The 23978-nt window shown below is 43.0% G+C and overlaps 1 protein-coding gene across 1 annotated transcript in view; it reads right to left on the reverse strand.

Moving 5' to 3' along the window:
* The window catches only part of LOC118398500 (exostosin-like 3), a 48967-nt gene that overhangs the window by 9332 nt on the left and 15657 nt on the right, over nt 1-23978 (reverse strand). The window contains exon 2 of the mRNA XM_035793889.2: nt 731-3369. Coding sequence (XP_035649782.1) covers nt 731-2872 — 2142 coding nt within the window. The 5' untranslated portion in view covers nt 2873-3369. The remainder of the gene's footprint in view (nt 1-730; nt 3370-23978) is intronic.

The following is a 23978-nucleotide window of genomic DNA, read 5'->3' on the forward strand; positions in this document are numbered from 1 at the left end:
TTAAATTGAAAATATTTGAGTATTTTCTTAATTAGTTCACTGTTAATACAATCCCAAGAATATGTGCATGTCGGTAGTCAAGTTTTCAAGATAGAGGACTTTGAATACAGAGCAAAAACAGTATGTTTTGCATCACTATCCATTTAATGTGGCATTTCACAAAAGTATAGCACGGGGTAATGGTCCAAACCACTCAGCCCCTCCTTTATCAACAGCTTTATTAGGCTAACCCATCTAACAAAAAACATGAAAGTATGAAATGATCTAATAGCATTCAATAGTTATGCGGTTTGTCAAATGCGTGGACCAATTAGGCTAGTCATTCAAGATCAGAGAGGGAATCTCTTTCCTACAGACAGTGTAATTGGGATACTTGAGTATTCTGTTGAGTTCCATTCTAAAAGACAGACCTATTCTGTGGACGTCACACTTTATATCAGCCGATGTAATTTGTCCGGCTGCCCTGCAGTGTTGTAAGCGAAGCAGGGAGAGCAGATTAAATGAGTTTCAGCAGCGAGACCAATGGGCTTGAGCACACTCTCAGACACACACGGCCTTCCAAGACTGCTGCGCCACGACACAAGTTACACTATTTGCATTTCAGAATGGGGTAGAACGAGCAGGGCCTTTCAGATCACTCTCTCCCATTCAATCATATTGTTCAGTCTGAGCAGTGAGCACTTAGCAGAGGGGGCATGTTTTGTATTCAGCGGCGGTGGAAAGTACTCACCACGATGGGCAGGCCGATGTCTGGCCACAGCAGGTCGTCTGAAGGAGGCTTGGGGGAGTTCCACACCACCACCACCTTGTTGAGGTAGGGCAACCCGTTGAGCCTTTCCAGGGAGTTCATTAGCACCTCCTCCCTCTCGTAGGTCAGCATGACCACTGTGAACTGCTCCCGGGGCACGTTACCACCCAGCGCTGCCTGAAACTCCTTCCCCGAGCCCCCAGCACCGCCGCCAATGGGGCGGAAGCCCGTGCCCGAGCCCAGGAACTTGGCCTCCGAGGGCAGCACGGGGTCCAGCGGCGTGTGGGGGAACAGATGGAAAGGCCCCGGGGCACGGTTCCAGGTCTGGTAGGTGTTGGCTGATGTGTAGGTAAAGTTGCGGAGGAAGCGCGGCGAGGCGTAGGGTGGCTCCGTCTCCACGGGGCCCAGGTCCAGGTCACCGTTGTCGGCCAGGTTGGCGTCCGTGCCGGCCATCTTGCCTGCTTTGTGGGGGATCTCCTGGGCGGGCTCCTCGCGGATGGGTGCGGCAGGCACCTGGATGCTGGTTCGGACGCTGGCCAGGATGGTGCCCAGTACATTCTCCGAGGTGGAGAAGTAGGTCTCCCACAGGAAGCGGCCCTGTCGTCGCATGGCCAGCAGGTCGTTGTCTGATAGGCTGCGCAGCAGGAAATGCAGCTCGGTGATGCGGGGCTTAGGCACCATGATGGCTGCCTCGCTCCAGCGGATCAGCTCATGGTAGGGCAGCCTAGCGTGGTCCCCAAGCACCACAGGGATGGCCCCCACCTCTAGGGCTTCAAACAGCCTCATGCTACTGCCTGCAGAGGCCACCAACTGACAGTCCCCGGGGGAGATGACCAGGGCGAAGGTGGAGGCCTTGAGGACCTCGAGCCGCTCCTCCCTCTCGCCACACAGAGCCCACTCGGTAGGCAGGCTGGGTCGCGGGCTCTTACAGGTGAACTCCACCAGCACCTGGTCCAGACGGCTGTCCTGAACCGCCTTGAGCGTGCCGATGATGCGGTCATCATAGTCGGCTGGCGCATCTCCCTCCATCTCCTCCTCAAAGGACTGGTGCGGTCCCTCCTGCAGGCTACTTCGCAGAGACTCCACCTTTTCGCCCTGGAAGGTGAACAGGTACTTCCTCTTGACGGGCACTTGGGGCGGCACCTCCAGGAAGTTGGGCTCAGAGAGGGCGTGGACCAGCGGGGACACCACCAAGTCAAAGCCCTCGCGGTACTGCTGCTCCAGGAAGGTAGACTGGGCCACTGCTGCTCGGCCCGTGCTCACATTGTACAGGAAGTTCTGCGTCATGGACTTCCTGGAAAGATGGACTAGGAGGTGGTTGTGTCCATCAGACCTCCAGTAGGGTAGAGCCTTCAGCTGCTTCTCCAGCTCCAAGGAAGCCGGGAGGGGGGAGGAGAGAGTCTCCTGCAGCTCCCCAACCAGCACCACATACAGACAGGCGATGCTGGGGTTGTTCGTCACATAGATGCTACTCTTTACCGAGGTGGCGAAGGCCTGCTTGACCAATGGGTCCAGGGACTCGCCCCAGGGGTAGGAGGCCGTGTCATAGACGTACACAGGGAAGCCAGAGGTCAACGGGCAGCGGGCGTAGTCGAAGCAGGAGCGCAGGCGGCAGGCACGGGCAGACTTGGGCGGGGGCAAGCCTGGGTCGTCCTTGTCGGGTAATAACCTCACGGGCAGAGAGAGCTTGGGTTGGTTCTGGGCCATCAGCTCTTTGTACGAGTGCTCCGTCTGGCTGATGACATTCTTCAGCTGCAGCAGGTCCTGCTTGGCACTGTCGATGCTCCGCTTGCACGCCTCGATGCGCAGGTTGAGCCGGGAGATCTCCCCGTTCAGCTCCTGCCGCTTTGCCTCCAGCTGTAGCAGCTCCTCACTGACTGACTCGCGGATACGGCACAGGTCTTGCACGTGCTTGGTCTCGCACAGTTCGCCGCCGGGCCGCGGGCCGAAGATGCGCTTGTCGGGGCCGCCCGCCTCGTCGATGGTGGTGAGGTAGTAGTGGGCGATGAGTGGGAAGAAAACCAGGATGAAGAAGAGCATGAAGCTGAGCCAGGTGAGGCGCACGCGCCGCAGCAGCCACGGCTGGCCGCCGGGCCCCACCCCGCCACCGTTACGCTGCATCATGGGTTAGGGTCACTGGGCTTAGCTCAGCGCCGGAGTCTCTACTAGTCTACAGGGATCAGCAGCCATGGTGCAACCTCGTCAACATGGTGAAACAGTGTAGCCGCTAAACCATCAGAATTGTTAAATCGACTTGTTTTGTCCTCATAAAATGGATAAAATGTCATCTGAGTGGATCTACCTGATCGTGGTTTTCCTTTTGGTATCAGATGTTGGGGGACTTCACCTTTGTCTTGCTGGCGTGCCATAGTTCAAACAAGTCCTTGCCATCGTTCCTCTTGTATGGTGTAGTTGTATTTCTGGCCTATGGGAGCAAACTGTCGGGTGGAGAGGAGCCCCTTCTGGTAAATGTTGGAGAGGAGGGCATGGCTGGTCACAGTCCTGCAGTGTGGCATCATGGGTCAGCTGCTACTGCCCTGGTTGTGCCCATTTCTTCTAGGTCCGTCAAAGAATGAAAGGCCTCCAAATTCTCCTTCAACGTTGAATAACAAGACCTGAAACTGATAAAGAGAAACTATGTCAAAATGGTCATATTTAAGGTCACTTAGTTGGCATTCTTAGTATATCAGATTAAAAAGAAAAAACATCCAGAAAAGTCCAGCCTTCACGTCATAATCCAAATAAGAACCATACCAGCATTCTGATGACATCACGAGGATAAACATTCTTAACAATTAAATTGTGTGCGTGACGTGACATATGTCTACTGCCCCCGCTGGAGTAATTGCGTGCCCATAGTAAACATATTATTTTTTTGTCAAAAGTTGCTAATATATGCAAATAAACAATATTATTGAATAGAAAACACTCTAAAGCTTCTAAAACCGTTTAAATTATGTCTGTATGTAAAGCAGAACTCTCAGGGCAGTCATTCTCCCAAACTCTCTCATCAGAAAAGTTGGCCCAACTTTGACGTCATCGCCCCCACCCTTCCCAAGCACTTACAGGTCTGGGAACAGTCTCTCTGTCTTCAGCGCGATCTCAGCTTTCAATGGGGCTTCTCATTGTGAGAATCGCGTGCTCACGAGAGTTTTGGCGGGCCGAAACCTTTCGGTCACACGGAAAAACAGGTCACTTTTATGCGCGCTCTGCTCCGGTCCTGTCTTTTTTCCAAGATCGATTATACAATGCATGCGTTTCTGTTCGTCCTCACGATTGCTGTACACCTTTATAACATGTTAAAGATTGATTATGAACTTAGTTTGATAAGTTTAGTCGACATATAATATGTAAGTTTGACGTTTTGGTGCGCATCCACTTGACTTTTGGCTACATTTCAACCGAAATGTGTCGTGTTTGAGAACCGAAAGACACAGACTGCAAAACTAAACGCTGTTTTTGGTAAGTATAATTCCTTCCAGGTCTTCTGATGGAAGAACAGCAAAGGTAAGGGAATATTTATGTGGTAAATTTGGGTTTGTGTGGACTCCAAGATAGAGCCATAATGCTACTTTTTGAGCACCGACTCATAGTATAGCCTAGTGAACGAAACCTGTAACGTTAAAAATAAATGTAACACAGCGATTGCATTCAGAAGAAGTGTATCTAACTATATATATGTAGAACATGCATATTTAGTCAAAGTTTATGATGTGTATTCCTTGTTAGCTGACGTTATCTGCCGGAGCTATCGTCATTTCTCAGGACATTTGACTAGCATTTTTTGAACGATGCATCATTGTAAACAGAGATTTATGGATATATATATAGCATATTATTGAAAAAAACATAAATGTACTGTGTAACATGTTATATTACTCTCATCTGATGAAGATTTCAAAAGGTTAGTGCATTATTTTTCTTTTAATCCTGCGTTTGTTGATTGCATATTTTTTTCAACTTGGCTATGCAAATTAGCTGTGTCTTCGGTGGTGGTTTGACATAAATATGTGCTATGTTTTCCCCGTAAAACATTTTAGAAATCTGACATGCTGGGTAGATAAACCCCCCCCCCCCCACGTTCAGCTGGAAGGTGGCGCATGGAACGCAAAAGTATTCCTAAAAATATTTAACCTCCACACATTAACAAGTCCAATGGCTCAAATGAAAGATAAACACCTTGTTTATCTACCCAGCAAGTCAGATTTCTAAAATGTTTTACGGGGAAAACATAGCACATATTTATGTATTTCGCCAAATAATGCTTCTTTGATGGTTTAAACATGGTCGTGTTATCATGACGATGAGTCTAGTTTTCCACCCATGTCTCTCCACAAGCCTAAAACAGGGATCAGTAACCTATCTGATCAGCAGCACTGTGCACACTGTATCAAAACCGCTGACACGAGGTATGGTTCATAGTAACAGCATCTCATCCCTTTAGGCATCATCCTCATTAGGAACTAACGGTTTTCTCCTCTTTGCTGGCTTCCCCAGGGCTAAATCACAAAGGAGACAGGTCTTCCTGTTGTACGGGTCATTTCTAAAAAGAGAGACTGCAGAATCACAATACGCTGTGTTGGAGGAAACCGTAACAACAAAGTTTTGGCTTTGCAATCAGCAGACCATTAGCAGATAAACCAAAGCGCTGATAGGAAAGACATACTGATTAAAATGGTAAGGGCAGCCAGGGACAGGAGGAGAGACCAAAAAGGACATAGGCATTTGTTCTCAGACAAGAGTCCTTAATGCATCAGAAAAGAATGAAAGTAGCCTATTCTCCAGCAGACCAAAGACAAAAAAAGGCACGGAACACAAACTAATCAATGCTGGTTCACACCAGTCTTGGACAAGGCCACATAACAAAAACAGGACAGAACTAGACTATCTCAAGGCCAGAGAGTACAGTGTCCTCACTGCTACATATTGGTAGACATGGCTTGTTTGGCTGAAGGCCTATCAACTAGGCCTGCACACTAAACCACAAACCCGATAAGGACTAACATTACAGAATGGAGTTCAGAATGAGATTTCACACAGACATATAATATCACAAAATAGAAAGTGTGACCAAGTACGTGTTTACCTTGGCAACAGATAAGGTTCAGTTGCAGATGAGCCATAAACTCACAGTCGTGACAAGTAGGCTGGACCATTCATTGGGCTACAGTGAGACCTAATCTGCAGAAGGGCCACTTTCACTGCTGTCCTATTAAAACATGTTTGCCTGCCTGCTCGATTATAACACATAGATTACGAAAAGCCTTGTGACGATTTGGAGACTCAAGCATCCAGCATATGCATTTTTCTCCGACTAATGGAGCATCTTGCAATATGGCCACACAGGTCTGCTCTTATTTTCCACACTGTACTGTAGCTATCAGGGGCTAGCCTTGCTGCTATCAGGTGCTAGCCTTCTTAACACAGCGTGTGCCATTATGGCAGCAGTTATCAGCACAGCGCCCAGTAGGTCAGCTCCAAAGTGCTACTGTGTCACATGATAATGATAATGATATTATTAGGCATGTGATTAGCATAAGAATTGCAGTGTTTTCCACAAGTGAATAGAAAACATAGCCAGCCAGGTGTCCCCGGGTCAGAGCTCTATTTGTGGCCTCTGGTACATTCTAATTCCATCTGAAATACACAGCAAAATTACTGCATACTGAATATGAGTTTACCTCTCAGATTGGAAATATTTGTTGTGGTATTGTGTAGGAAAGTCATGACTTCACAATTTTAATGACTGAAAATGTATGAATTCAGTATATTGTAAGTTGTTCTTGATATTGTCGAGGTCTAGGCCTGCAGTGCATTCAGAAAGTATTCTTACTCCTTGACTTTTTTGTTGTTGTTACAGCCTGAATTCAAAACGGAATAAATAGATGTATTTTTTTTACCTCACCCATCTACACACAAAACTCCATAATGACAAAGGGAAAACACGTTTAGAAATTTGGGGAAATGTATAAAAAAAAAAATGTAATTGCAGAAATCTAATTTACATAAGTATTCACACCCCTGAGTCAATCCTTTGTAGAAGCACCTTTGGCGGCGATTACAGATGAGTCTTATTGGGTAAGTCTCCAAGCGCATTGCACACGTGGATTGTACAATATTTCTCCATTATTCTTTTTTTTTTCATCTAAAAGCTCTGTCAAGTTGATTGTTGATCATTACCAGACAGCCATTTTCAAGTCTTGCCCTATATTTTCAAGCCGATTTAGGTCAAAACAGTAACTAGGCCACTCAGAAACATTCAATGTTGTCTTGGTAAGCAACTCCAGTGTAGATTTGGCCTTGTGTTTTAGTTTATTGTCCTGCTGAAAAGGTAAATTCGCCTCCCGGTGTCTGTTCCAAAGCAGACAACCAGGTTTTCCACTAGGATGTTGCCTCTGCTCATTGCTGTATTCCATTTATTTTTATCCCCCCGAAAACTCCCTAGTCCGTGCCCGATTTCAAGCATACCATGATGCAGCCACCATGCTTGAAAATACTTAGTGATGTGTTGGACTTGCCTCAAATGTAACGCTTTGTATTCAGGACAACAAAAAAATGCATTTCTTTGCCACATTTTTTTGCAGTATTACTTTAGGGCCGCATTAGTCACTTAAAAATCATGTTAAAACACTATTATTGCACGCAGTGAGCCCATGCAACATACAATACTTTTTAAGCATATATTTACACCTGAACTTATTTAGGCTTGCCATAACAAAATGGGTTGAATACTTAAATAAATCGGAAATGTCTTGAGTCAACGAGGGGCTATGCGTTCTCTGGAAAATAATGAACGACGTGGACGGTGTGTTCCACAACACACTAGCGGAGAGGAACTGACCTTCCAGGGAGTTGCATTATTTTCCAGAGAAAGCATAGAACCCCGAGTTGATTATCCCTTTTATACAATGGCTATAATTTAACACATTTGCTGCTAGAAAAGTGTCCATTTGCCAATATAATTGCGTGAAACATCCACTGAAGTAGCTTGCAATTGTACTAGATAGCTACAGTAGGCGCCTTCGTAACCAAACCGACTTGCTAGTTTAGCTAACCAAACCATCGGTCCTAGCTTGCTTTTATGAAAATCAAATTCAACAATGTTTTCAATTCGACTTTTGCTTTAAAAAGCAGCTCAAACATTGAACATGAAAAATGTTCACTATAGACATTGAATTCTACCTTGCTGATATACTGTGCATTATAATCAGAAATGAGTATTCAACAATGACATGATATTACAATTTAATATATTTTTAATCCAGGCTGTAACAAAATGAGAGAAAAGTAAAGGAAATTGATGAACTGTACATGATCAGGACTAAGAGAACTACTAAGACAACAAACCTGTTAACATTTAAACTTCTCTCGAGATGAGTCTTATTTACAGTTGTACGGCAAGATATGAATTTCCACAATGTATGTTTTTCAAATTATGTATTTTATTAAAACAGAACAATTTAAGGTTTCGTTTTTTTCAGGTTTCCCCATTCTCACTCTGAAAAATCACACGTCCACAGCAATGCTTAAACCGAACCAGGAGACCACTTTTGAGGTCTGAAGAATCTGGAGGAATTTTGGGTGTAGTTACTGTTTATTTGAAGTGCTCACCTAGCTGTTTTTGTAGTGCACACGTGATGGTAGAGTTTGCAAAACAAATACCCACTGGATTTATTCAAATAATTAGTATATCATTCTGCCAAGGAAGCATAACTTGTTAACTTGTAGTTAACATGTAATTGAGACGGTCTTTGGGAAAGCCTCTTCATCAACCAGAAGTGTTTTTATTAGCATCCTCGCTAATGGCTACACAAAGCGTTTAGATGCCCGCACTGCATTCACTTTGCCTCATCAGAAAGTTTCATTTTTGACAGGTTTTGGCGAGAGAGTGAAACCTCTAGCGTTGCTTCTTCGTCGCTGCTGCGTTTCCCTGTCATCGTTCGCTTGGTGACTGACAGGCGCCTATCCTATCAATAGATCACTAGAAGACACATATCGTTCATTCGAGCTGGAAGAGGGCTCGACGGACTAGAGAATTTAAACTTTTAAAATGTAAAGTAGCCTGGTTAATATGAAGTGGAAAATGTAACCGGTGCTAAATGGAAAACACTAGCATTATCACCTTTAGCCCAACTGAAGCAGCGTAGAGAAGAAGAAAAAATGCTTGGTTAAAAACAACCCACTTTCGTAACCCAGCACTGGGTAAATATTGGACTGAAAACACACTGGGTTACTTTGACCCAGCCAGTTGAGTTGCCTGAATAACCCAACATGTTAGGTTGTTGGGATTACCCAAACATGGGTTAATTTAACCAACAGTTTCTTACTTTCATGCTGGATTTTTATCCCAAAAAATTAGATTTGCATATGTTTTTAGGGAACTCATAGGTCTGTATGTCTCATTGAAGCTACACAAATGTAAAAATGTTCAACCTTAACATGTGATAACTATACAAAAGAACAGGAATACATTTTACACAGGTGGAAACCACGCCCCTACTAAACTACGCCTCCAGTCTTTTGATCTGACCTGCTGGGTCATATCTTTATAACGCATCAACCACCCACCCTGGCTCTTTTCAAAGAAAACCCAACACCTACAACCCAGCAGTTGGGTCAACCAAACAGCCCAGCATGTTTTAGTGTAGCGGTAATAAATAAAGACAAACATGGGGGTGCCTATCTGCATTTACTCAATTGAGCTCCTCATTACCGAGATCCAAAACGTGATCTTTTAACGGGCTTTCATCCACTTAATTAAATTGAAGTCCAAAAAAACTTGCACAAACAAGTTAATATAATGTATTCGGGTAATGTGATTCCAGTTCATCTGTTATTTTGTATCGTTACCATAGTTATTCATTGGATGGTTCTCCATCAATTGGGTTCCCGCCCATAAATACCTGGGCATTTGGATTTACAAAGTTTTAATTTGATTTTTTAAACTACGAACGGGCTAGTTAAAAGTCGAAGATTTAAATAGATCTTGCCTCACCGTAAATAGCAGGAAGTAGATTGTAGTCAACTTTCCTGCCAGTTCTTGACTATGGCGACACCATTTACCAGATTGCAGCAGCCACTACTCTTAAACCTTTGGATGCAGTCTACCATAGCGCCCTTCGCTTTATCACAGGGGACAGTTTTAATACTCACCACTGCATCCTGTATCAAAAGGTTGGCTGGTCTTCATTAAAGTACCGTAGGTCTCTTAATTATTCCCTTTTTGTCTACAAAGCTCTACTACACAAGCTTCCGACTTACCCAACTTTGCTGTTAAAATATATAAACATGACACCAAACCCTTTCACAAAGATGAAAGATGTGACATCAATAATGGATCATTTGTTAAATCCATTTCAAATCAATGTAGATGAAGTGGAGGAGACCGATTAACCTCTTCAACCTATGGGGGCGCTATTTCATTGGATAAAAAAACGTGCCCGTTTTAAGCGCAATATTTTGTCACAAAAGATGCCCGACTATGCATATAATTGACAGCTTTGGAAAGAAAACACTCTGACGTTTCCAAAACTGCAAAGATATCTGTGAGTGCCCCAGAACTGATGCTACAGGCGAAACCAAGATAAAACTTCAAACAGGAAATGAGCAGGATTTTTGAGGCTCGGTTTTTCATTGTCTCCTTATATGGCTGTGAAAGCGCCAGGAATGAGCCTGCCCTTTCTATCATTTCTCCAAGTTGTCTGCAGCATTGTGATGTATTTGTAGGCATATCATTGGAAGATTGGCCATAAGAGACTACATTTACCAGGTGTCCGCCCGGTGTCCTTTGTTGAAATTGCTGCGTAATCTCCAAGCTGCTCGCATTCATCCATGTGATTGAGACAGAGAGGAGACTTCCAGGAATGATATATCATGAAGAGATATGTGAAAAACACCTTGAGGATTGATTCTAAACAACGTTTACCATGTTTCAGTCGATATTATGGAGTTAATGTGGAAAAAAGTTTGGCGTTTTGATGAATGAATTTTCGTTTTTTGGTAGCCAAAAATGACGCAGAAAACGGACCGATTTCTCCTAAACATTTGCGATCTAACAGTCTCCTCATTGAAAACATCAGAAGTTCTTCAAAGGTAAATTATTTTATTTGAATGGTTTTCTGGTTTTTGTGAAAATGTTGCCTACTGAATGCTAACACTAAACGCTAACGCTAGCTATCAATACTGTTCCACAAATGCTTGTTTTGCTATGGTTGAGAAGCATATTTTTGAAAATCTGAGATGACAGTGTTGTTAACAACAGGCTAAGCTTGAGAGCTAGCATATTGATTTCATTTCATTTGCGATTGTCCTGAATAGTTAACGTTGTGTTATGCTCATGAGCTTGCGGATAGATTTTAACAATCTTGGATTCAGGTTTTTTTCTTAGCTAAACGTGACGCACAAAATGGAGCGATTTCTCCTAAACAAATAATATTTCAGGAAAAACTGAACATTTGCTATCTAACAGAGTCTCCTCATTGAAAACAGAAGTTCTTCAAATGTAAATGATTTTATTTGAATGGTTTTCTGGTTTTTGTGAAAATGTTGCCTGCTGAATGCTAACGCTAAATGCTATGCTAACTATCAATGCTGTTCCACAAATGCTTGTTTTGCTATGGTTGAAATGCATATTTTGGAAATCTGAGATGACAGTGTTGTTAACAAAAGGCTAAGCTTGAGAGCTAGCATATTGATTTCATTTCATTTGCGATTTTCCTGAATAGTTAACGTTGCGTTATGGTAATGGGCTTGAGGCTGTAGTCACGGTCCCGGATCCGGGGATGGCTCGACGCAAGAAGTTAAAGAAGGATTGTTAACCATTGAGAGAACTTAAAAGCATGTATGACATGTCATGTATTGGGGTCCAGAACGGTGGATTAATTTAAAATACAATAGAAGAATCTTAAAATGAATTCTAAAACTCACAGGTAGCCAGTGCAGAGACCCTAAAACCAGTGTAACGTGTGCTCTCCATCTGGTCTTGGTCAGTACACATTAGAGGTCGACCTATTAATCAGAATGGCCGATTTCAATTTTTCCTAACAATCGGAATTTTTGGGCACCAATTTTTTTTTTATACCTTTATTTATCTAGGCAAGTCGGTTAAGAACACTGCCTTGTTCAGGGGCAGAACGACAGACTTTCACCTTGTCAGCTCGGGGGATCCAATCTTGCAACCGTACAGTTAACTATAATCGATGCAACGCTGGGGGATGATTCAACAAAAGCACATTTGCAAAAGAAAGCACAATCGTTGGACGACTGTACCTAAACATAAACACCAATGCCTTTCTTAAAATCAACACACAGAAGTATATATTTTAGCTAAAAGAAATCCAGGTTAGCAGGCAATATTAACCAGGTGAAATTGTGTCACATCTCTTAAGTTCATTGCACGCAGAGTCAGGGTATATGCAACAGTTTGGGCAGCCTGGCTCATTGCGAACTAATTTGCCAGAATTTTAAGTAATTATGACATAACATTGAAGGTTGTGCAATGTAACAAGAATATTTAGACTTAGGGATGCCACCCATTAGATAAAATACCCAACGGTTCCGTATTTCACTGAAATAATAAAAATCATTATTTATAACCATGTCAACGTCTTGACTACATTTGCTATTCATTTTGCATCTCACTTCATGTATGTTTTCATGGAAAACAAAGACATTTCTAAGTGACCCCAAACCATTGAGTGGTAGTGTATACAATACCAGTGACAAGTTTGGACACACCTACTCATTCTAGGGTTTTTCATGTTACCATTTTCTACATTGCAGAATAATAGTGGAGACATCAAAACTATGAAATTACACATATGGAATCATGTAGTAACCAAAAAAGTGTTAAATCAAAATATATTTAATATTTGAGATTATTCAAAGTAGCCACCCTTTGCCTTGACAGCTTCGCACCATCTTGGCATCCTCTCAAACAGCTTTATGGGTTAGAAACCTGGAATGCATTTCAGTTAACAGGTGTGCCTTGTTAAAAGTTAATTTGTGGAATTTCTTTCCTTCTTAATGTGTTTGAGTCAATCAGTTGTGTTGTGACAAGGTAGGGTTTGTATACAGACGCCCTATTTGGTAAAAGACCACGTCCATATTATGGCAAGAACAGTCCATCATTACTTTAAGACATGAAGGTCAGTCAATTCGGAAAATAGGGCCGGGCAATGAATTTATATCTACTGTAAACCTTTACAGACATAGAACACTGCTACATGTTGATCGTGACAATTGATAACTTTTCAGACGATAAAAAAAAAAAAAAAAAATGCTGCATCAGGTCTTTATCTTTTCCAACAGTAGAATTCTGCTCTGTCATAAAATATTATCTATTTTTCCCCCCCTGACAACAATAAACGTTGCTGATTGATGTGTTGTTTTTTATGCTGTGTTAGCTAGATGTGTTTATTTATACTGAATGTCTTGGTAAGTCACGGTATTTAACTAACTTTAAAGTACTTTTGTAGGAGAGAGTGGTCTGCGCACAGGCAGCAGGCGTCAGCGCACGATTATTTGATTGACAGTTCTGGTTGCCTAGTGATGGATTTTAGTCCCGGTTCAGAAGAGGAATTATTTTACAGGTAAGTAAAATGTCTGTTCATATCACCAGAGAAGGTTTCATGTCGGCATAAAAAATACGTAGTGTAGCCTACCCTAACAGACATTCCATAGCCGCATTCCATCGTCTGAAAAGCATAAATTGATCCAGGCAACCGGAAGCCTTCTGCAATTTCATATGAGGCAAAAATGAAGAGCAGGCTACCCCGTGCCTAAAAGACTGGCCCGAAGACCTCAGTGCCACGAATAGGCTAGGGTTTCCTTAACTCAGTCCTTGGGACCACAAGGTTTGCATGTTTTGGTTTTTGCCCTGGCACTACACAGCCGATTAAAAAAATATGCTAATCATCAAGGTTTGATCATTTGAACCAGCTGTGCAGTGTTAGGGCAGAAAAAACTAAAAAGGTGCACCCCTTGGGGTCCCGAGGACCAAGTTCGGGAAACGCTGCCATGATATTCTACACGCAACAGACCGAAGAAGGCAGAAGGGTACTCATACATTTTTGGTAATGTGAATCTCGTAATGTCTTGTCTTGCATATTCACCAAGTAGCCTAAAGTTTGCCTCTTCCTCTCTGGTTTTACTTGAATTACACAACTTCCCAGGCCTTTAAAGCATAGCGGCTATAACATGGTAAATCATATTTTTTTGTGATAACTGAATTGTGATTTCAACTAAAGTGGAGAGAAAAAAAAATCAACAAAAAAATCAGTTAGGGATTTTTCTTAACGTTAAGGATCTCAATTTTGTTTAAACGTTTTAATGTTTAAACCTTCACACCCCTCATCTCAATGCTAACTCCCTGCTTAAATAAAGGTTGAAAGATACCGTATATATAAAAAAAAGTGAACACCCATTCAAATGAGTGGATTTGGCTATTTAAGCCACACCGTTGCTGATAGGTGTATAAAATTGAGCACATGGCAATGCAAGCTCCATAGACAAATAGTGGCAGTAGAATTACCTTACTGAAGAGCTCAGAGACTTTTAATGTGTCACCGTCATAGGATGCCATCTTTCCAACAAGTCAGTTTGTCAAATTTCTGCCCTGCTAGAGCTGCCCCGGGCAACTGTAAGTGCTGTTATTGTGAAGTGGAAACGTCTAGGAGCAACAACAGCTCAGCCGTAAAGTGGTAGGCCACACAAGCTCACAGAACGGGACCGGTCTGTCCTTGGTTGCAACACTCACTACCGAGTTCCAAACTACCTCTGGAAGGAACAACAACACAAGAACTGTTCGTCGGGAGCTTCATGAAATGGGTTTCCATGGCTGAGCAGCCGCACACAACTGTAAGATCCCCATGCACAATGGGTGGAGCAGTGGAAACGCGTTCTCTGGAGTGATGATTCACGCTTCCTTATCTGGTAGTCCGACGGACGAATCTGGGTTTGGCAGCTGCCAGGAGATTGCTACCTGCCCCAATGTATAGTGCTAACTGTAGAGTTTGGTGGAAGAGGAATAATGGTCTAGGGCTGTTTTTCATGGTTTGGGCTAAGCCCCTTAGTTTCAGTAAAGGGAAATCTCAACACTACAGCATACAATGACATTCTAGATGATTCTGTGCTTCCAACATCGTGGCAACAGTTTGGGTTAGGCCATTTCCATTTTCACAATGACAGGCACAACGTGACCTCACTAATGCTCTTGTGGCCTAATGGAAGCAAGTCCACACAGCAATGTTCCAACATCTAGTGTAAAGCCTTCCCAGAAGAGTGGAGGCTGTTATAGCAGCAAAGTGGGGGGGGGACCAACTCCATATTAATGCCCATGATTCTGGAATGAGATGTTCGACGAGCAGGTGTCCACATACTTTTGGTCATGTAGTGTAAAATAGAAGTCCATCCCCGGTAACAAGCCCCCTGCCTGTACTTCTCACAGAAACCACTTCATGTCACAAAAAGCTGTGTGTAGACTGTTCTAGAATCTTTAAAAGTGCGCCTTGTTTTCTTCATTTTCCATATTTTTTTGGAGCGTGGTGGCAATTAATTTGCAGTGGCACAGCGCCACAGCTAAATTACTTTAGCGGAAACACTGATCCACACACACAGTATTGATCATGCCAGACACAGCTTATGTGAGAATCAATGATAATCTAATCATCGGCGTTACGAGGCAGTTTTATGTTCAGCTCCTAATCGACGGCAGGGTCCATTTGCACTTGCACTTTCGGGGATAGACAACCACAAGGAGGTACAGACTGAGGCTGTAAAAGGCAGCCCGGAACGCATTGTATTACAGCGGCATGCATTACGATACTGTTTCTTTGTCTTCACCTTAAAGCGGGCTACATCAACAGGAACATGTAAGGCTTGGGCCACCTCAATTATTTCAGCTCCATTTCAGAATTCTGCAACATGATCAAATCAGGAGGCCCGGGCTGTTCTCCCGGGAGGGGGTAGAGGCAGAAGCACAGCCTGATGACCCAGATAAAGGAGCAGCCAGTTGAGGAGTTAGTCAGCACGTTGGTGCTCAGAGCCGGGGAACAGAGCTGTCTAATCTAATTGCGATATCAAAGTTAATTTCATTTTGGCCGCATAGTGAGGCTGCTATGAACTCGAGCTGTTAATGTCAAGCTAACTTTTTAAAGTTATAGAATGTGCGTCAGGTGACAGTGACAAGGCAACATGATGAAGTTGGCATGAAGGGAAGTAAAAAGGGAGAACTGAACGTAGAATCATGAAAAGGGCCAAATGTCAGCCTAGTTAGTTAGGCTGGAAGGCTTTAGGCCTATATCCTTATGGTAAAGAGTAAGACCAGACAGGTCTAGACTAGGCTTGTCAGAGCGGAATTGGGCAGAAAATACAAACCGATTTTATAAGGCCCTAAGAGAAGTGAGTCAGGCAAGCGTCAGTGGCTCTAGTTTCTGAGGTCGAGACGAGTTGAGCCATCACTGGCTAACCCTCCAGACAGAGTTTAAGAAGCACACAGTCAGAAGAACAAACTTCCCGGTTCCCACACTATCATTTCGCCATGCAAGCGACAAGTGCATCTCTAAATGTTTGAACAGTCTCTCTGCACACTGGCTGGGTGAGTGAAAGAGAGGGAGTCCTACACTTCTGGCCAGAATATCATATCAGGGTTTCAAAAAAATAAAATAATTGACAGTATTTTATGTTTTTGAATAATGAATGTTCAAAATTTGCTTTGTGAGTAGTGCGTGACCCTAGGGTGGCAACACATACATTCTAAGTGATTTCATTGCGTCTTTCTCCATTCTGATTGTTTTATACTGTTCAATTGAACTTAAACCAAAAATACATTTTCAGCATTTCCAATTTCAGCATTTCCTGCACTCATTTCCACACTGCCACATAGGGATGCAGGATATGGGAAAACAATCTAGGCCTTATTTTTAACCAAATATTGCAATTGCGATTTGACTTGTGATTTAGAGCAAAACACTTGGGTGAACTGTTGGAATCATGAAAATAGAATGATTACTCTAATTCTATAGTTATAATATAATAGCGGGAATTTTGAATACAGTGTTTGACAACAAATGAAAATGCCAAGAAGGAGTTATGGGGACGGGTAGGAACCAAGTGTTGACAAGTGTTTCTTAGGGGGCCCTATAATCTTTGGCTTACATGTAATGTTCTCTGTTAGCTACTTCACGTAGCTAACATTCTTGCTTTGCGTATTTCTCTTTGATTTAAAAAAGATACTGTTGCACAAAAAACATGAATGTAGGTCTACACAATCACAGGGATTATCAGGCTGTATAGCTAGTAGAGGTCGACCGATTAATCGGAATGGCCAATTAATTAGGGCCAATTTCAAGTTTTCATAATCAGTAATCGTCATTTTTGGACACCGATCATGGCCGATTACATTGCACTCCACGAGGAGACTGCGTGGTAGACTGAATACCTGTTATGCGAGTGCAGCAAGGAGCCAAGGTAAGGTGCTAGCTAGCATTAAGTGTAACTTGTAAAAAACCATCAATCTTAACATAATCACTAGTTAACTTCTTTGGGACTGGGGGGCAGTATTGATTAGCTTGGATGAATAAGGTGCCCAGAGTAAACTGCCTGCTACTCAGGCCCAGTTACTAATATATGCATATTATTAGCAGATTTGGATAGAAACCACTGAAGTTTCTAAACTGTTTGAATGATGTCTGTGAGTATAACAGAACTGTGGCAGGCAAAAACCTGAGAAAAAAAATCCAACCAGGCAGTGGGGAATCTGAGGTTTGTCGTTTTTCAAGTCATTGTCTATCGAATATACAGTGTCTATGGGGTCATATTGCACTTCCTAAGGCTTCCACTAGATGTCAACAGTCTTTAGAACCTTGTTTGATGCTTCTACTGTGAAGGAGGGGGAATGGGAGCTGAATGAGTCAGAGGTCTGCCAGAGCGGCATGAGCTGCTCACGTGAGAGCGACCTGCGTTCCATCGCATTTCTACAGACAAAGGAATTCTCTGGTTGAAACATTGACCGTTAAAAACATCCTAAAGATTGATTCTATACATCATTTGACATGTTTCTACGGACTGTAATATGACTTTTCTTCTTAACTTTTGCCTGGACTTGCCCAAGCGTCATGAGTTTGGATTGTGTACTAAAGGCGCGAACAAAAACGAGGTATTTGGACATAAATTATAGACTTTATAGAACAAATCAAACATTTATTGTGGAACTGGGATTCCTGGGAGTGCAGTCTGATGAAGATCAAAGGTAAGTGAATATTTATAATGCTATTCCTGACTTTGTTGACTCCACAACATGGCGGATATCTGTATGGCTTGTTTTGTTGTCTGAGCGCTGTACTCAGATAATTGCATGGTGTGCTTTTTTTTTTGGAAATCTGACACAGCGGTTGCATTAAGGAGAAGTGGATCTAAAATTCCATGCATAACACTTGTATCTTTAGCAATGTTTATTATGAGTATTCCTGTAAATTGATGTGGCTCTCTGCAAAATCACTGGATGTTTTGGAACTACTGAACATAACGCACCAATGTAAACTGAGATTTTTGGATATAAATATGAACTTTATCGAACAAAACATGCATATATTGTGTAACATGAAGTCCTATGAGTGTAATCTGATGAAGATCATCAAAGATTAGTGATTCATTTTATCTCCATTTCTGCTTTTTGTGACTCCTCTCTTTGGCTGGAAAAATGACTCTTTTTCTGTGACTACAATCGTTTGGTGTGCATTCGTCGTTAAATCCTTTTTGAAATCGGACACTGTGGCTGGATTTACACATTTATCTTTAAAATGGTGTAAAATACTTGTATGTTTGAGGAATTTTAATTATGGGATTTCTGTTGTTGTTTTGAATTTGGCGCCCTGCACTTTCACTGGCTGTTGTTGTGGGACGCTACCGCCCCGAATATCCCAGAGAGGTTAACTACACATGGCTGATGATATTACTAGTTTATCTAGCTTGTCCTGCGTTGCATATAAATCGAAGAGGTGCCTGTTTATTTATCATTGAATCATAGCCTACTTCGCCAAACGGTTATTTAATAAGCGCATTCGTGACAAAAGCAGTCGTTGCACCAATGTGTACCTAACCATAAACATCAAAACTTTCTTGAAATCAATACACAAGTATACATTTTTAAGCCTGCATATTTAGTTAATATCGCCTGCTAAAATGAATTTCTTTCAACTAGGAAATTGTGTCACTTGCAAAAAAAAAGCACATCGTTGAACAAATGTACCTAACCATAAACATCAATGCCTTTCTTAAAAGAAACCACCAGCTTTCATTTGTTCTCATTTTCTGAGCAAGGAATTTAAACATGAGCTTTTTTACATGGCATATATTGCACTTTTACTTTCTCCTCCAACACTTTGTTTTCGCATTATTTCAACCAAATTGAACATGTTTCCTCATTTATTATTATTAATTATTTATGATTTTATTGATGTATTATATTCAGTTAAAATAAGTGTTCATTCAGTATTGTTGTAATTGTCATTATTACAAATAAATAAATATATTTATATACACTTTTTTTTAATTGGCCGATTAATCGGTGTCGGCTTTTTTTTGGTCATCCAATCGGTATCGGTATTGAAAAATCATAATCGGTCGACCTCTAATTGCTAGCTAGCGATTAGTATTAGTGATTAGCGACTAACAATATTTGGGCCCAACTTGCTAAGAAATGACAAACTTGCTATTTGTAGATGTAAGAAGCAAAGTAATAGTGTAATTATAACAAAAATGTTGTCATCAACATTGTTGCATGTGCTACATTAACCATGCAGGGACTGAATGAAAGTGTCTTGTGGTCGAGGAACAACAAACGCGCTCCTTGAGTGACAGGGGGCGGGGCAAGGTCTGTGTGGAAAGCAGCAGCAGAGAGAGAGAGAGAGAGAGAGAGAGAGAGAGAGAGAGAGAGAGAGAGCGAGAGAGAGAGAGAGAGAGAGAGAGAGAGAGAGCGAGAGAGAGCGAGAGAGAGCGAGAGAGAGCGAGAGAGAGCGAGAGAGAGAGAGAGAGAGAGGAGGAAGATGACTAAAGCGAACTATAAAAATGGACATTACACGGCGGATAACATTTAACAAACCAAACATTTAAAAACCGTAATAGAAGTTAAAGTAAAAACCCAAACTGGTCAGTGCATCAATACCGGTATATCGTAAAATACGTAATACTATTCAGCCCTAGGAGAGAAGGAGACAAAACTGTCAGTCAGCCACATCCAAAGAGAGAGCGAGAGAGAGTGAGAGATTAGAAGTGAGTGGACTCAAATAGACCGGGGGCATTGTCTCAACTCGATTTGGGGATGGCAGGAAGAGAGATTTTGTAGCTCGTCTGCGGTTGTCAGTGTGAGTAATGAGAAAGTCTATGCAACACCAATGGGGGAAGAAAACTGCACAGACCTGAGGCCTGCCTGGCTGCAAAGTTATTTTTAATGTGAATTTGACAGAGAGCGAGACAGACAGACAGACAGACAGTGAGAGAGAGAGATCCGGGGGCAGACAGAGGGAGAGATCACACAGCCTGTATTTTTAATAGGGCCCAGTGTACTGTGTATGCACTCCTCCAGATGGGTACAGAGATCTCATTCTGACGCCTCGATTTTTCTGTTATTCTTTAGTTCTTGCATCTTTGTTGTAAAGCAGCCTATAGTTCCGCAACGCACAACTTATTATATAGGTCTTAAATGGAAAGGTCCACACATTTTGAATGTTATATTGTTTTTCTACATCCGAGTGATGTTCTATTGATTCCCTGGTTCATTTCATGTTTGAGTTAAGCCAAAATACAACATTTGTTCACAAAAAAATATTGTTCTCACAGTTATTTAACACTGTAAATGAAAGGAAATAGTGGTTTTGGGTGAATTTTTATTTGAATTCACACAAAGCAGATGATGACATGGTTAAAGCTTGCTGACAATTGAGGACAGGGGGCCTCGGTATAACTCGAGGGGGCATCATTGTTGAGCAGATGTATCCGCCAGTCATGAACAGCACGAGGGACTTAGGGATCCAGAATCAGAATACACAGACTTTTGCACCGAATGTCTGAGTTTGCTGTTTGCTGAGGCAGCAACTGGCACAGGCCTCTGGAGGTGCTCTGCTATTGAACAGATGATCCCAGCAGATGACACTGTCTTGTGTCCCAAATGACACCCTTCCCCTACATTGTGCATCACTTTTGACCGGTTTGTGCGCTATACAGGGAACAGGGTACCGTTTGGGACGCAGCCAACTGTGTGAGCACTAAGCGAGTACGGAGTGAGAACGGTATCTGAGAAATGCTCCAACTGTGCCTGCGCATGTCTGATTTCCTAATAGGGTCCCTCCCTTTGTGCTTCAGTAAACTACCAACTGAAATCACTAACTTCACAGCAAGGGGAGTATTCTCTGAGGAGAAGAAGAATGAGGAAGAGGAGGAAGGCTGCTTTGGAGCAAGGTGACAGGGCTGTGGGAGGGAGTGGAGAGCAGCAGCTGTTTCAGCCATGGCTCATCTGCAGCCAGCTGACTGCCCTGAGGGCCTGTCTCTAGCTGAGTTACAGTGGACCCACAGAGAGGAAGAGAGACACAGAGAACCTTATTCTAGGACCCGTCATTAAAAGCAGATAACTCAGCACCAATAACTAACAATGAGCTGGATTGTGATCAGACCGTGTCTGTAGCGGTGTGCATACATTGGTAATTGGAATGCTCTCCACCACTGTGTGTGCAGGAATAGGTTGTGTGGCTCGGTTGGTAGAGCATGGCGCTTCCAACACCAGGGTTGTGGGTTCAATTCCCACGGGGGACCAGTACGAAAAAGTATGTAAGTCGCTCTGGATAAGAATATCTGCTAAATGACTAAAATGTTTATAAAAATGGTGCATACCGTGTGTTCCACTGACAGATGGGCCTGGGTGCCTCCAAGCCAGCTCTCCAAATATGAGACTTTAAAGAGCAGTTGTTTGAGTGTAGTCCTATTGACATGTGGACAAGAACAGAAGCAAAAGCCACGAGGCATCATTTAACATGTTGAGAAAGACTATGTCCAGCCAAGTAACTATTTAACAAAAAGAAAATGTGCAGGCTAGCTACCTATTTTGATTGGGCTTTATTTACCTTGAACTCCCTCTGCAGAACAGGCTGCCCGCCTCTCCCCAACAACTGGGTTTCTCAGTGCACACACAAAGTGTGGCCAGCTATTTCACTGTCAAGCTCCATCTTTGCTTGGCACGGTCTGTCTCGTGACAAACCCAAAAAATATATTGGGTTTCGTTTGAGATAGAATCCTCATACGACCAAGTGAAGAACCTGGAGTGTGACCCCCCCAGCCCGTCCGTCCGTGCCACACCGTTTAGTCTGCGCACCACTACGTTGGCAAGACAACAAAAAAAACGACAAGAAAGACAGTCATTTAATGTGAGCGGCTCAGCGTTGTCAGGGTTTTGAAAGCCGTGTAGTATATGCCTGGTATTAGAAAAGTAGGTGATGCATGGTCCGTGTGACGCGTTGTCAGGATGAGAATCCACCTTCACGGGGGAATTACAAACTAAACGGCTGTGAGTGATTGCCGGTTGACCCTTTCGTTACCGCAATCAAATTACAGACAAAGGCATCGTGGTACTCGTTAAATCCTATGTGCCAGCCTAATTTGGCTAGATAGAGGAGGGAGTGGGGTGAAATGAAGTTAGTAGCCACTAGACTAGCCTACATGTCGAAGTCCGGTTCTGTACACGGACAGCGTTATGAAGCAGCAGAGCAAAAACATCTATTGTTATGAATTAAATACAGCATCAAAAAGGTCTGCCAGCAATACATTACAAGCATGCGCGCGAGCGTGCGAGGTGAAACCGTAAATGCAGAACCACTTACCAGAAAAACAGAGAGAGAACCTTTCAAGCCCATTTCCCTAAAATACTTATGACACGAACAAACACCTAATTTTAAAGCTCCTTGCTTTATTCCCAGTTAGCCTCGCAGGTCATTTTGAACTACGGGAAACATCTGATCCAGATGGGGTAGTGGGGCCCCTCCTGATAACGGCTGTAAATCCACTGGAAGGAGATTCAAGGCCTGAGAATGACCAAGGGCTCCAATTGAAATGCATTACTTCTCTTTCCTGGGTCTTTCCAATCACAGCCTTCTCTCACTTACTTATTCTCTGACCGGGAATCTTTCGCATAAGTGTATTGGCTATAAATAAAGCTGAACGCTAATTTTCTTATGTCATTGAATGCCCCCTAAAATGTACATTTCTACTCTTTTAAAAATATATATTTACACTTTATGTTGCAGATCAAACAGGCCATAGGACTCTGACGCAGTTCTTGATGAGGATGGATTGGCGCCCATTTAATCATGAGCTGAGCTCGCTTTGGTATTTGAAGGGCAGGGCAACCTTAATTAGTCAACCGGGCTGTAATCAAGCATAGTCTCCAGCAACGCGAAGCCAGACATTACACCCCACAAGCACGTCGACGGCTTAGCGTCACAGCATTACAACAGGTCATTCAAGGGAAGTGAGAGAAAAATTTGAGGGAAAAAAACAAGTTCCTTTTTGTATTCTAGGGTGGAGACTGCTGGCTTCGGTGATTGATTCCATTTCAAATTCCCTGCGGCTGACGCTTTCTCTTGGAGTGTCAGATGCACGCACACGCACGCCTCTCCCTTTCTCTGGTCAGGACTGACATCCGCAGCGGTGCGAGTTGCAGCCATCCGAGGCGAGGCGCTGCAGTGAAGTGCCCCAGGGCAGAGGGCACAACAGGAGACGCTGGCTGTCTGTGCTAATGGAGAAATGAAGTAGAGAGCAGCAGAGGAAGCAGCACAGGCCAGATCAGCTCCATCCATGGCACACAGACAGACATCACTGCAGTCAGTCAGCAGGACCTTGTGTCAGCCAGAGAATGGAAACCAGTTTAGCGCACAGACAGGATCTGTCAAGCAGCGCAATAACGAACAGGCAACCACACAGAACAAAACAGGTGCTCTGAATGTTAAGGCCACAGCATATTTAGTCTACCTTCCAAACATTGTCAGTGTAATGACTCAAGCTTAGAACTGTACAGTGCTATAGTTTCCTTTTGGGAAGGTGGAGTTTGTGCCAGAACTCTCCATTTCTATGTATGAACACAGAAAGTTGATCATGCAGCTGACCAAATTAAAGGGATACTTCGAGATTTTGGCAATGATGCCCTTTTTCTACTTCCACAGAGTCAGATGAACTTGTGGATACCATT

The sequence above is a fragment of the Oncorhynchus keta genome, chromosome 19, assembly GCF_023373465.1.
Source record: "Oncorhynchus keta strain PuntledgeMale-10-30-2019 chromosome 19, Oket_V2, whole genome shotgun sequence".
Lineage (NCBI taxonomy): Eukaryota > Metazoa > Chordata > Actinopteri > Salmoniformes > Salmonidae > Oncorhynchus > Oncorhynchus keta.